Here is a 13,915-nt window from a genome sequence, read left to right as displayed (position 1 = left end):
CATAGAATTCCACGTACAATTCTGGGGACATCACTGAATTTAAGCATTACTACTAATGTGCATATCAGAAGCCACAGAAAAGGCAGACATAAAATTCACCAAATCTTGAAAATTCTCCCCCAAATTTTGCTTCTGACAAGTCATATAATGTGATACAAATTCCTTGGATTTTTGCAAATAATCCTTAACTTAGCTACATTGTTGTTGTCATATTATAGATGCGTACATGGCAATTAGATACACATGCATTTAAATGTATATTTATGTAGTGTGACTGTATCTGATTCTTCTTCTTCGTGTGTTTTTTGTCAATTTACTATGTTAGAAGTTACTTTCTGTATTTTACATTGGTTGTGTCTGGTTCATTCGTTAGCTTACTGATACAAGGGACATCATTTTTTCTTGTTTTACAGCACATGAGTATCTGTACTTGACTGTACTAAATTAAGAGGCAGAGTTTTTCCTGGTTTAGTTATTTAACTGTTTTCAAAACATAAAAGAGTTTTCCATTTTAACTGTTTAAACAGCATGTGGTGTATGCTATTTCACCAACAGTCTAAAGAAACAAGAGTGAGAGTGAGTGTGAGTCACACCTCAGTTATCACACTGTCTCTCCTCAAATGTCACTTCTGCTTTTCTAGAGAAGTCTACTAATCTGGTTTTATCCAACTGACTGAAGTTAGAACTAGAATATGCCGAGTTTAATGTTTATATAATAAACCAAGATGGAGTGATTGCAGACATATAAAGCACACCATGTACTGTGACTTACCATATCTTTCAAGGACATTCTGGGCACAGCAGGCAACATGGCCAGTCAGTCACAAGGCATTCATCATCTTCTACAGGCTGAAAAAAAGGCTAAAGAAAAATTAGATGAAGCCAAGAAACGTAAGTAGATTTTTCCTAAATTATTGGTCTGACCTTATCATAAAAAGTTTTAAATGTCTGACTCAAAATGCTTAAAAGAAGTTTGCCTACAATACATATAAACTGAATGAAACAATTCACAATACCATGTGATAATGCTTCACCTGAAGCCTGTCATATACTTTTATTAACCTTCAGTGCTTTGTCAACAAGACTGGCTTGCTTTCAAATTAACCCATTAAGGCATTATATATGTTCAGATTTAAAAAAAAATGTTTTCTGTTAAATGCAATGGTTTCATTTTAACTAAATAGTTTCAATGTTTCTTTTTTTCACCTTTGAACAAGTTTGCTTGAAAAACTGAGTTAGTTTTCTTAAGCTTCACTAAGGATGAGTCAGATGAGGCATGAAGTTTTGCAAGAATACTGTCAGGAATGCTAAACGTAACCCTATAAGTTTCACTGACCTATGTCAAGGGCAGGATCTGATTTACTGCACAGCAAAGGGAACTGCTGCTTTGGGCCATGAGACGGTTGTGGTAGTGGTTTTGGGAGTGAGGGGGTGAACACTGCCATACTGATCGATAGTCAAGTTGATAGTGTTTACTTCTTTTTTCCATGACAAGATGGTCCTGTGGTCATAGCTAACATCAATATCAAGTAGCACATAATTTACAGAGGACTATATGAGTCAGAATGGCGGTGGATGGCTTCTTTGGGACTGTCTTGTTGGGGCCTTGGTTTTTGTTGCCTTGCATTTGGCTGTACTCTTGTTTGTTCTTATGTATGTGTTTTATTGTCTCTTTGGCTCAGGTTGTGGCTGAAAAGGGCCCCTAGAATAGCCCACTTACCTGGTCAACAAAATTTAAATAAATAAATAAAATATTCAAAGTTATTGTCACCGCACAGTAAGATGCTGTCCGGTTCGATTCTCAGCTAGAGCGTCTTCTGCGTGGAGACATGCGTGAATGGGCATACCTTCGTTGAAGGTTGTGCATCAGGGCTGGCAACTCGGCACATAAAAATCCATTGCCAATCATTCGCGGACCGGAGTTCCGCTGTGGCGACCCCTAACCGGGAAAAGCCGAAAGACACAAACATTAGATTCCTCAGTCCCTGATAAAAATGGTCTGTAATCTTGATGGATAACTTTCTGGACAATATAACAAACAGACTTCTGTATGAAAAATATGAAATATGGACTCGTAAAGCAGTTATTTATTTCTGTAATAGTCACATGCTTAGTGTTTATAAAATCAAAGCCTGCCAAGTCTGTGAAAATCAGCTTGTAATGAATAATGTTTCTAAGAAATTAAGGAAACCCGATTCATAATAGATAGCTATTCTGATGTGCAGCTCTCTGTTTTTTTTTTTTTTTTGGGGACGCATGTACGTTTCAGAAAAATTAGCTGTTTTGCATACTTAGACAGTTTTTAATTCTGTTACAGCCCTTGATTTGCATGCATTCTTTCTACAGTCTGCAGAGTGACAGAATCCAAGACAATTGTTTTGCTTTTAAATTAGTAGCAAAATGGGTATTGATTACTACACTGTAAATTTTGTTTTAAACTGGTTAAGAGCAACAGTTTCTAGTTACAGATAAACACAATTCACTATGCAGTAAATGTATCTGTGTTCTTCCTGACCATAAGGTACAGTACACAAAGAAGTTGAAAGACTTGTTTTAAGGTTATCAGTTAAGGAGACAGTACAAACTGTACAACCAGTGAAAGTTGTACACACACTCTATCTCTAAATTCTACTGCTCTAATTAATTTAAAAATAAAAATTGTGTTTATTGGCTGAATTATAAATCTAATCTGAAGCTCATAAATATTGCTGTTTTTCATGTATTCATTTCTTGCCATTGGAGCCAGGCTTTTGCATTATTTTTTTATTTACTTTCCTTGTTTTTTTCAAGAACTTCTATTTGAAACAATAATAGTAATGTTGGTAGCAGAGATTAACAATATGACAGCTGACAGACTTTAAATTGTTAGGTGCTGAGAAGTATATTTCTGTTCCCTGAGCTAGAAGATCCATATACTGTTACCTAAATATACTTCATGGTGAAAATGGTCAATGAACACCAGACCATTGACTCTAGACTTAAAAATTCTCTGTTGTTAAAGCAACTGGACCCCTCACTGGTATCATAGTGCCTACTTCAGACACACACACACACACACACACACACACACACACACACACACACACACACACACACACACACACACACACGTGAAACAGATAACTGTAAGCTTCAAACCATTCAGCTCCATCACTGCCTTTGGAAAACTGTACCATAACCACTACTTAAAAACACTTAACTGATGAAATCTTGTGTGTTAAGTCAACTTCTTCCAAACTCCTTAGTATTGGTAAACCCTTTTCTGTGCTACCAGCAAAATAGAGAACTTTAAAAATTTAACTCTTTACTTTTGTAGATGACTTTCTGTCTCTGTTTTGAGCCAGATGACAAAACTGATACATTGTTTGGAAATACTTCAGTGCCCTTGTTTACTCCAAATAAACCAGTTTGCTGCAAAATTGTACGGTACATTTTATGATGTTTACTTAATACTAAGAAACGGTAATCTACTGTGCATATACAAAAATATGCACAACATAAAAAAAGGCAAAACAAATATTCAAAGAGCCAATAACGTATTAAATCTGACCATCTAACATTATGTGTAAGTCTCTCTGACAGTATAAGAGTGTCAGAGTAACTTTTTTACAGATAACAGATAAATGGTAGTAACAATGATGATATGAATGTAGAATAAAGATACTTTTACAAAAGACTCTGTTACTTACCATGGTTTCAGCCATTAGCAGTTGTCACAACGGTATAAATAATAATAATAACAACAACAACGCAGTTTCATTTCCCAGTTTTCTCCCTCTGTAGGCTGGAAGGGTAGGATAGTATGACATAATCATTCAGTACTGAGGGCTAAGAAAATACATTGTTAAATACTCTGTCTCTGTTGCTTTTCCACACATCTGTCACTAGTTATCCACAGCTTCTGCTTGGTTAAAACTGTTCCTTTGGTATGAGCATGTTTTTGTTCTTCCTATATGAGCTAGAGTAGTACCTGCTCATTTATTGTGAACCTTTCATTCTCTTAAGTGCTGGCAGTTTCACTGATGATTTGATGTGTAGCCCAGCACCACTAAATCAGGTATAAGCACTACCCTATTTTTTATACATTTGTCAATATGCTAAATTAAAATTTAGCTTCTGTGTGCTATAAGCTGCTGCTTCAGTGTTTCTTGATATTGAAAGGTATCCTTTATGTTGGCAAAATGTTAGCCCTTACTGCACTGTCTTTTCACAGAAACCAAGGCTGTAAACAAAAAAGTTTTCTACAAACATTGCGCCAGTATTTCAAATCCCCTTTAAGACACAACAGAATCTACTGGACACCCTAAGATTCACAGCATTTGCCACACATCTTTTCCATATGCATTGCCAAGGCTAGATAATTCAGTTATGTTGTCATTAATACTGTGCTAAGATTGCCATGCTGTGTGTGTAGTTTATCAGACTTTAAGATTACAGTGTACCATTTGACTGCAGGCCTGTTATGGTTTATGGTCTGTGACCAATTTAAATGTTCACCCACACAGGTTAGACTGGAGCTTTTGAAGGCCATGTACTATAATTAAGCTCCCCTGTTCTGCTAAAGCAAAATCTTTTTCAAGCAGAAGGCAACAACAGTAGTACAGCATAGCATCCTGTCAAGTAAACTAGATTAGTACTTCCCCAAGACAGTATGTGAACCATTGTAGTTGTTCCATGAATTTTGTATATAGCTAGGGCAGGAAAGTCCTGTAAGTGCCTGTTTCTAAATGTTATGTTTGATAGTGTGGTGCAGTGGTAGTCTGTATTATTTTGATTATATACTCAGTAAAATGCTCCTTAATTAAAAAAAAAATACTTGCTAATAGACTGGCATCCAGACCAATTTGTTTGGCATATTTTTCCTGTTACCTGTAAACAAATCAGTGTGACAGCCCTATGTAATATAGCTGAAGAGCACCAGCATTATTAGAAACTCTTTTCCTGTAGTATCTGCAATAATGAAATTGTAGCCCCAGGATACAATATAGTATGCAATGATAGGTCAACCAAATAAAGGTGGGGGGGGGGTTGTTGCAATTTTGTTTAAAGAACACCTAGCACCAGTGGCGAGTGGTGACTTTAAATCAGAGGGGGTCTGAAGGAGACAGCTGAATGGGTAGGGCCAATGGGAAGGGGCGTGGTCAACTAGAAAGGGGTAGGGCTATGCTAAAAATCACAAAAACTGGGACTTTAATTAAATATGCTGCCCTGTGTGCCAAACAGTCATTATGAGCATCCAATTAAGACAAAATGAAATACAGAAGAAAAAAAAATATTTCAATGCATTGGCTACATGACAGCTTACTTAATGTCTACATGGAAACAAAAAGGTTGTGAGGCACGAAAAAAGAAATTACTTTTTAAGTACATTACTGGAATGCCAGTCAAAACAAGTATAAAAAAACAAGCACCACACAACTCAAATCACCTCTCCTTGCACTGCAGTTCTAATTATAATTTATATTCAGCTTTATAAAAGTACTAAGTAACATGCTAAAAGTAGCAATCTCTGTGATACCCCCACTTGTAAAAATGTATCTCAGCCAAAAAAGACCTCCTGTCTGACAACAACTTGTTGAATGGGGAAAACATGATCAAAGTAAAAAATGAACAGCAAACAAGAAACAAGCTCAAGCTAAATTGTTTAAAGGATTACTGCACAGGATATGGGTCACACATGATAGATTGGCATTCTGTTTAGTCTACGGGTAAAGCCTGCAAAGATGACTGCAAGTCTCCAAAAAATGTAATGAGCTTCTGAAAATACTGTAATCCTGTCCTTTATTACAAGTACTGTCATATACATTTCCATACCTAAGGCTTATACACAATGTAGTTATGTAAATATTCTCTGCATGGCAGCAACAAAAAGGCTTTCAGTGTTGGTAATTCTTTAATGGTATGCTTATTAAAGCTTACTTGCATCTTACAGTCTCAGACAAGCTTACCTGATGGTTATTAAAGCATTGCTACTTAAACACAGAGCAACAGGCTCTGCAACAACATGCATTTTCTGAATAAGAAGCATAAATCAACAGTATAAAAATATGACAGAAAACCAGAACATTCTGCAAACTCAAGGACAGATGAAAAGCCACTGTAGTACTTGTGTCTACCTGGGATGGGAGGATACTCTGCACATTTACACTGCATAACTGCTCCTTGCCTTGCTTGGACACATCCAGAGTCACTACGTGGGGGAGTGGGGTGCAACAAGTATGTCGCAATTTGATATGTCTCTGGCTGAAAGTGATTACCCTGACACATTTGTCATACTTCTCAACCTCAGAGCAAGAAATCTGGACAAAGCCATAAATAGAAGTGGGACAAAGGCCCAAAAATAAGGACAATTTTAAAATATTGCTCTTAGAAATTTAGAAAGATAATAGAATAGTAGGTCTTGCATTAGTATGAATTTTCTGAAGGGTATGAAATCTGAAAATGAAATGTCTGTCATTAGTTTCCATCTTCAATCTTTAATGATTTGCCACTAATTTGCCAGAAAAACACAATTTATGAAAAACGGACCAAAAATGTGGTGTAAAAATATAAAATAGCCACACAATACAGCTGGGAACCTGTCAAAGAAGGGGCACTTTTTAAATATTAGTACTGTTAACTTGAACAGCTGACAAAATAAGAGAATCTACATGCATTTCTGAAATTAAAAGTAATCTATTACTCTGATTATTACAATTATTAATTGTAAACTGTCCACATTTTCTTCCAAATTTGCCATTTTGTGGAGGGATTATTAGAGGGAGAGCAACATTCTGAGCCAAAACTGGGGACAGTTGAGTGGTTTGGATATACCTAATTCTATAAAGTGATTTATTTGCTTGTACCTCTCAACCTTTTAATGCAAGAAATCTGGACAAGACCAAATATATTGGGGGAACATACAAATACTACTAGAAATTGCTCTTGTATAAACTTAAGACAGTTGACAGAATAACAGGTTTTGCTTTAGCATGCATTTTTCTGAAGGGTTTGAAGTCTGAAACTCAATGTCTCTCATTATTTAGTGACTTCATTCCTAAATGATTTGCCAGAAAACCACAAATGTTATGAGGAACAAAGCAAAAATAAGAAGCAAAAATCTATTCATTCTGCAAAAATCTGGACAGTTGAGAGGTATAGTTCAGCCAGGGCAGAGTTTGCTACCCTTCCCCCCTCACAAAATCATGGTTGAATGGGGCTTCCCCCCTGCAGCGATTTCAATGTCCCATTACTTGGCTATTTTGTCCCATTTACCATAAGCACTGCAATGTGCATATTGCTTTACTTCTATGATGATTTGGATTTCATTTAAAAGTTTTATTTTACATTTTACAGCACAAACACTAATAGACATCTGCTAAACAAAGCAATGATGTTTCACAATGAAAATAGACTTAGCATTAAAACTTCTTTGCCTTCTATGAGGGCATTTTAAATGTATTGTTTTGAACATTTTTCCAGAAAACAATGAAACAAATTGCATGTACCAATAATGACAAAACTGCCCAATTCAGAACATTTCCATCATAAAAGTCTACTCAAACTCCTACAGTCCACCAGTATCAGTAAATATGCACAATCTCTGCAGAAGTAAAAGTCATCTAAATAATTCCACATTAAAGAGATCTGTAACTAATGAAGAGGTTGCTATTAGCACACAACTTTATATTTCATTGTTTCATCTACAAATAAAGTGCCTGTTGCTCTTGAGGAATAAACTGCCTATCCTATATTAAAAAAATGATAAGCTAATAATATTACAATAGGGAATGGATGGCAAACTGATAACAGGTTAATCATTACTTATCTCCACCAAAGAGGACATTCTCAGGACTGCAGCAGCCACCCCCTTTAAAAGTACAACACAGTAAAGTATCAGTAATGCATCTATATACTGTGGGAGTACAACCCACAGTCTTCTGCATCAAAAGCAAGTACACTACCTGTTGTGCTATTAACAATGCAAGCAGACATCCCATAAGCAGCACTAAACTTCTCTTCAAGCTCTTAGCTCCTTGTAAAATGCACTTGACACTCAAGTGTATCTCTTAACTTTGAAGCACAAGAAATCTGGAAAAAAGCCAAAATTTATTGGGGGGGATAAAAGCCCCAAAACTAGGGACACATTTTAAACATTGCTTGCATAATCTTGGAAAGTTGCTAGAATAAAATGCTGTGTTAGCACCATGCATTTCACTGCCAAGTCTTGAACCCAGGACCCTGTGCACTACAGTCAGAGCAACATACCACTATGCCAAATCAGCTGTTTCTCAAAAGACAGGTAGACTGAAAGTTAAATAGTTCTCACCATAGCTCTTAACGTCTTAGCACAAAACACCTAGACAAAGCCAATAATGGAGGAATACAGCCCCCAAACATAGTCAGTGAATTCAGTTTTCACCATAGCTTTCAACCTGTTAGCATAAAAACCTGGAGAAAGCCAATAATGGGGGAATACAGCCCCAAAAATAGGGACAAATTTCAAATATTGAGCTTATAAACAGACAATTGCTAGAATAAAAGGCTTTGTGTTAGCATGTACTTTCTGAAGAATATGAAGTCTGAAATTCAAATGTCTGTCATTATTTAGTGAGTTCAAAATCCAGAAAAAATACAGATTTTATGAGGAACAGAGCAAAAATATGAGACAAAAATTTCACAAGTGGTGGTGGGTAGGGAATTCAAGCTCTTGCTACCTACTCCCAAGGTACAGGGTTTGAGTCTAGCCACCAGGTGTATTTCCTGACTTCTTTCTAGCTACTGGGGCATTTCACACACACACACAGACACACACACACACAGACACACACACACACACACACACACACACACACACACACACATGAGGCTGCAGTCCTGTAGCATGAGCCACCCCTGCCTAGCACTAGACTATCTGGAAAACAACAGCCCCGAGTTTTAAAACACAGAACTTGTCTTTACTAAATTAAAAATCAACCCAAAAAAGTTCATTAACGTCATAGGCGGGTATATCCCACCAGGAAATAATATCAAGACACTAGAAAACATATTTCACTGGGCCTTTAATTCATACCCACAAGAAACAGTCCTGCTGGGTGATTTCAATAGTGACTGGCAAGACTGTTCCGCTCTGAACCCAGCATCACACATTAACGTTCATGGATTTACACAACTTATCACACCCCCTACAAGAACTGGCAAAACATTAAATGCCAGTTTATCCTTGACTGGATTTTGGTTAACAATCCCTCACTAACATCTCAGGCAGGCTGTCTTTCAGATGGCCTAAGCGACCACTTGCCAACCTTTCTCATGTGTGCTTGCACCTTCCAAACAAATCACACCTCTTACTGTACATAGGTTCATAGGTTGGCACTAGGCTATCAGCCCTAGGGCCTATACAAGCCTAGCCATAACAATTCCCTGGCTATTTCTTCCCACACTATTTACTTCCCTGGACCCTTGTCTAGCAGGGCGACTGACGTGATCCCTGGGGTGAATTTCCTTTCTCCCATCCAATCGTCAAGTTTCCTTTTGAAGAGGACCAAAGAGGCACTCTGCTTGACATCTATGGGCAATCTGTTCCAGAGTCTGGGGAGTCTCTGGGTCAGGAACCTATCCCTCCAGCATGTTTTGTTTATTGTGATGACAATGTTTAGATCCCTGGAGCGTGTGGCTCTGAGGGATTGGGATTTCTTTAAGTGTAGCATGTCCAACAGCTCTGGGTTTGACATGGCTTTGTATGTTAAGCAGAGATTGCCTCTGAGTAGACGATATGCGACAGAGTATAGCTGGAGTTTCTTAAGGCTGTCAGTGTAGGGCATCTGCTTTAGGCCTGTGATTCTTTTAGTGAGGTATTTCTGCGGCCTTTCCAGTTGTTGCAGATGTCTTGAGAGGTACATACCAAACAGGTTGTAGTATTCTATAATGGGTCTAATGAGGGATGAGTACAGTAGGACAATGACCTCCTTTTTTCTGGCTGAAAAGCCCTTAGTGATGAGGTGTGCCACATAGAAGGATTTCCTGACTGTTGTGGCAATGTGGTTATCAAAGGTGAGACCACTGTCCACCTGTGTCCTTAAGTCTCTTATTACACTTTTGGTGTTTAGTGTACTGCCACCTATATGGTAATTCACGGATACATGTTTTTTTCCCAAAGGGTATAACTATACATTTCTTGGCATTGAGCTTGAGCCCATGGCTCTGGCACCAAGCATCTGTTTCTGTAAGGTCCTTTTGTAGAGTATCCACATTATTTGGGGAATCAATAATGGCTCCCAGTTTGCAGTCATCTGCGAACTTTGTTAGCCAGAGTCCCTTAGTGTTGGCCTGTACTTCAGAGAAGTAGATGCTAAACAAGAGCGGTCCCAGGACTAAACCCTGAGGTACTCCACTTGTCACTTGTCTAGAGCTGGATTTGGAGTTGGCTACTTTTGCAGTGTGGGTTCTATCAGTAAGCCAGTTAGCAACCCACTGGGTGACGTAGGGATTAATGCCCAGCTTAATAAGTTTATCTATGATTCCAGAGTGGGGGATGGTGTCAAGGGCCTTGGCAAGGTCTAGATAGGCTGTGTGGACCACCTTGCCCTTGTCCATGGCTCTGGAGACTGATTCGAAGAAGTCAATCAGGTTCAGGAGACAAGATCGGTCCTTCATGAACCCAAACTGGGTGGGGTCCAGTGTTTGAAGGTTGCCAATGTCTTTGTTTCTAAGTTCTATGATAATACGCTCCATGGCCTTGCAGATAAGGCTTGTCAGACTGATGGGACAGTAGTTCCCAGGATCCAAGGTGGATCCCCCCTTGTGGAGTGGGATAACTGTAGCTCTGCGCCACTCAGTGAGCATGAAACCTGAGGTGAGGCTATGATTAAACATGACAGGTGAGGTGCCAGTTCATATTGTAGTTCATGTAGTATACAGCTCAGGATGCCATCTGGTCCCATGGATGCTGTATTCTTAGCTTTGGAGAGTGCATTCTTTTTACCTGTGTGGCCGTTATTACCAGAATTTGGCAATCTTCCGGTATTGAGATGGGCCATTTAGGGGGTGAAATGGGGGTGAAGTTGGCACTGAATTGATCTGCCAGGATATTGGCAATATCCTTGGGATCAGTATATTTAATGCCATTCTGTTTTAGCTCAGAGCAGATTTAAGCATTGCCATTTAGACTCTTGACATACTTATAGAATGCCTTGTGGTTGCCTTTGGAATCTTTGGCAATTTTATTTTCTTAACTAGCTATGGAGGATTTCATGAAGGATCTCAGTTTCTTACTGAGGCTGGTAAGGGAGGTTTTTGCATCCTGGGATTTTCCTCTTTTCTGCAACAGTTTCTTCCTTTTGTTGTAAAGTTTGTTTATGGCAGGGGACCACCAGATTTGCTTCCTTTTTTTTGGATGAGAGCATCTTGGTTCTATTTGGGATGGCACGATTCATGCATGAGTGGATGTGCTCGTACAGTGCCTTAGTGTAGGATTTAGCAGTTGAACTTGCAGTTCCCATTTGCATGGGTGTCATGAAGTTTGTCACTTCTGACTTGAGTAGCATGAAGTTGGCTTTGGAGAAGTTTTTTATGGAGGTTTCCTTACTGGGGGGTGGGGGTGGGATGTGGATGTTAAGGGTGATTAGCTTATGGTCAGACCTGACTAACGAGGGGGAGACCATAGGTGTGGAGCATCGATTTCCCATGTTGGTAATGACCAGGTCTAGGATATTGGAGCCCCTGATGGGACTATGGATTAGTTGATCCAGGTCGTTGGAATTTATGAATTCCAAGAACCGTTGGGCAAAAGCGTTGGTACATGAGTAGTTTCCCAGTTAATGGCAGGGTAGTTAAAATCACCCAGTATTAGGGTGTTTGGTTGTATCTTAATATTTTCCAGTATGTTTAGAAAGGTGTAGTGAGAATCTTGGGGTATGGTGGGGGATCTGTAGCAAGCTACAATTTGGATCGCAGTCTTACCTAGTGTTAGTTGCACCTGGAGAATTTCAGACGCATTGTGTTGGGCAACTAGCCTGGTGGTGTGAATATCCTTGGTGAATATTGACACTCCTCCACCTTTAGTGTTTCGGTCCTGGTTTGGTGGCCGAAAAGTGTGGTAAGAGTTGTAGCCTGGTATTGCAGGGGTGCTCTCTGGAGCCTTGAACCAGGTATCAGTTACTGCACAGATATCGATGTTCTCCATTTTTAGGAGTGCCTTGAGAGAGTGCATTTTGAGGTTTAGACTTCTAGCATTGAGTAGCATTACCTTCATATTTTGCATGCTTGTACCTGTTACGGTGGTGGTTTTGCCCTTTGAACTTTGCCTAAAAAAGGCACTATAGTGTGGCAAGAGCCTTAGCCAGTAACCTGAATCCCAGGGCAACGGGTGCAGACCATCTCTGGCAAAGCATCGTGGTCTGTCAATCATGTCATCCCAGGCAGACAGATACTGGATCCCCTCTGAATGACACCAGAAGCTTAGCCAATTATTGAAGTCAATCATTTTGTCCTTATATTGTGGTATCATTCTGGGTGAAGGCAGGATGCTACTCAGGGCTAGGGTCATACCTGCCTGGGCCACATGATCAGAGAGCTCTTCCATGTCTCTTTTCATGTAGTCAAGGGAGGTACGTCTGAAGTCATTCACTCCAACATGGACAATAACAGAGTCATATTTGTACTTGTTGTGGGGTGACTTGAGTGCATGCGTTATGTGGCGGATCCTGGCACCTGACAGGCAGCTGACTGTAATTTTCTCCTTGTTCATCCTGGTGAGAGGGACATGTGTGCCAGACTATAGAGTCACCTATGACTAAAGTGTTAGGTACATTGTCTTGCCTTAGGGGCTGTTGCTGGGTGGCACACTGGTGTTGTGAACTATGTGACACTTTGGTTGTGATTGGTATTTGTTTACGTTTCAGCTTCAGAGGTCCTTGTTGCTTGGGCAGGTTACAGTTAAGGGCCTCTGCATATGTGAATTTAGTGTTGCTATAAGTGGGTGTTGGTGGTGTGGGTTTAGAAGGGCTATGTGTTGCATGAGGTGTAGTGTGGGTGTTAACCTTCTCCTCTTGACTGTCTAGCACAATCTTGGGTGGAGAGAGCTTTGCTTCCATTTTGGCTATGTAAGTGCATTTCTCACAGGTTGTAGTGTTGGGTGGTAGGAGGAGAGGGTTGTCTGTGTACATGAGGCAATTGCTGCATTGCCCCAGTATGCCCAGATTCACCAGGTGGACAGGAGTAATCACTGGTAGCTGAACCGTGGACATGCCTGGTTTGGTGCTTTTTTGTTTTTGTAAAGTACAGGAGCTGTTTTCCCTTACCTTAGCAAGGTACTTTGCAATTATAGGCTGTTTAGTGCCTACTATTAATTTCTCCTTATTAACAAGGAGAGTTGAGTGCTTGTATCAGTTTAAGGCTTCCTAGTGCTTTCCAGCAGGTATTAGAGAAAGTGCTAGTCACAGGGATGCTTAAAGGTAAGAGGAAAAAAAATGCACATTGCAGTGTGCACTAGAGAAGTTAGATGTGAAAGTAGGTAACTTACGTTTTACCTGTTTAAAAAGTTAAGGTTTAGTGGAGAGTTACTATTTTTAAAACAGCAAGATGGATTGAAAGGGGTGGTCACTCTTGTATTCTGGTACTATGGAATACAGTAGGATGGCTAATAAATTTAAATAGTTGGAAGGGGTGGGATTTCAAAAATGATTTTGTGATTACTCACACAAGCCAGTGAAAGTAGAGAGGAAATGAGATATATGGTCAGATTAACATAAGAGGCAGGCAACTAGAAAGACAGTGGTATTTAACAAGACAACTGTAACTGGGTGGGAGGGCAGGAAAAAAATTCTGCCTGACTCAGAAGAGAGAGAGAGCTGTGGTCTCTTTTGAAGTTTTAATATGCTGTTAAAGCAGAATGCAAGTAAAACACAAGGTAAAGAAAACAAACCACAGTATTCAA

The 13,915-nt window shown here is 39.3% G+C and overlaps 1 protein-coding gene across 1 annotated transcript in view; it reads left to right on the top strand.

Annotated features, from left to right (window-relative positions):
* Positions 1-607: 607 nt before the first annotated feature.
* Positions 608-13,915, top strand: part of LOC122809044 (V-type proton ATPase subunit G 3-like) — a 222,758-nt gene continuing 209,450 nt past the window's right edge. The window contains exon 1 of the mRNA XM_044080253.1: positions 608-891. Coding sequence (XP_043936188.1) covers positions 810-891 — 82 coding nt within the window. The 5' untranslated portion in view covers positions 608-809. The remainder of the gene's footprint in view (positions 892-13,915) is intronic.

This window comes from Protopterus annectens, chromosome 8.part0 (assembly GCF_019279795.1).
Source record: "Protopterus annectens isolate FY-2018-M chromosome 8.part0, PAN1.0, whole genome shotgun sequence".
NCBI classification, from domain to species: Eukaryota; Metazoa; Chordata; order Ceratodontiformes; family Protopteridae; genus Protopterus; species Protopterus annectens.
Note: the sequence above shows the minus strand (reverse complement) of the source record. Positions and strands in the feature narration are given on the sequence as shown.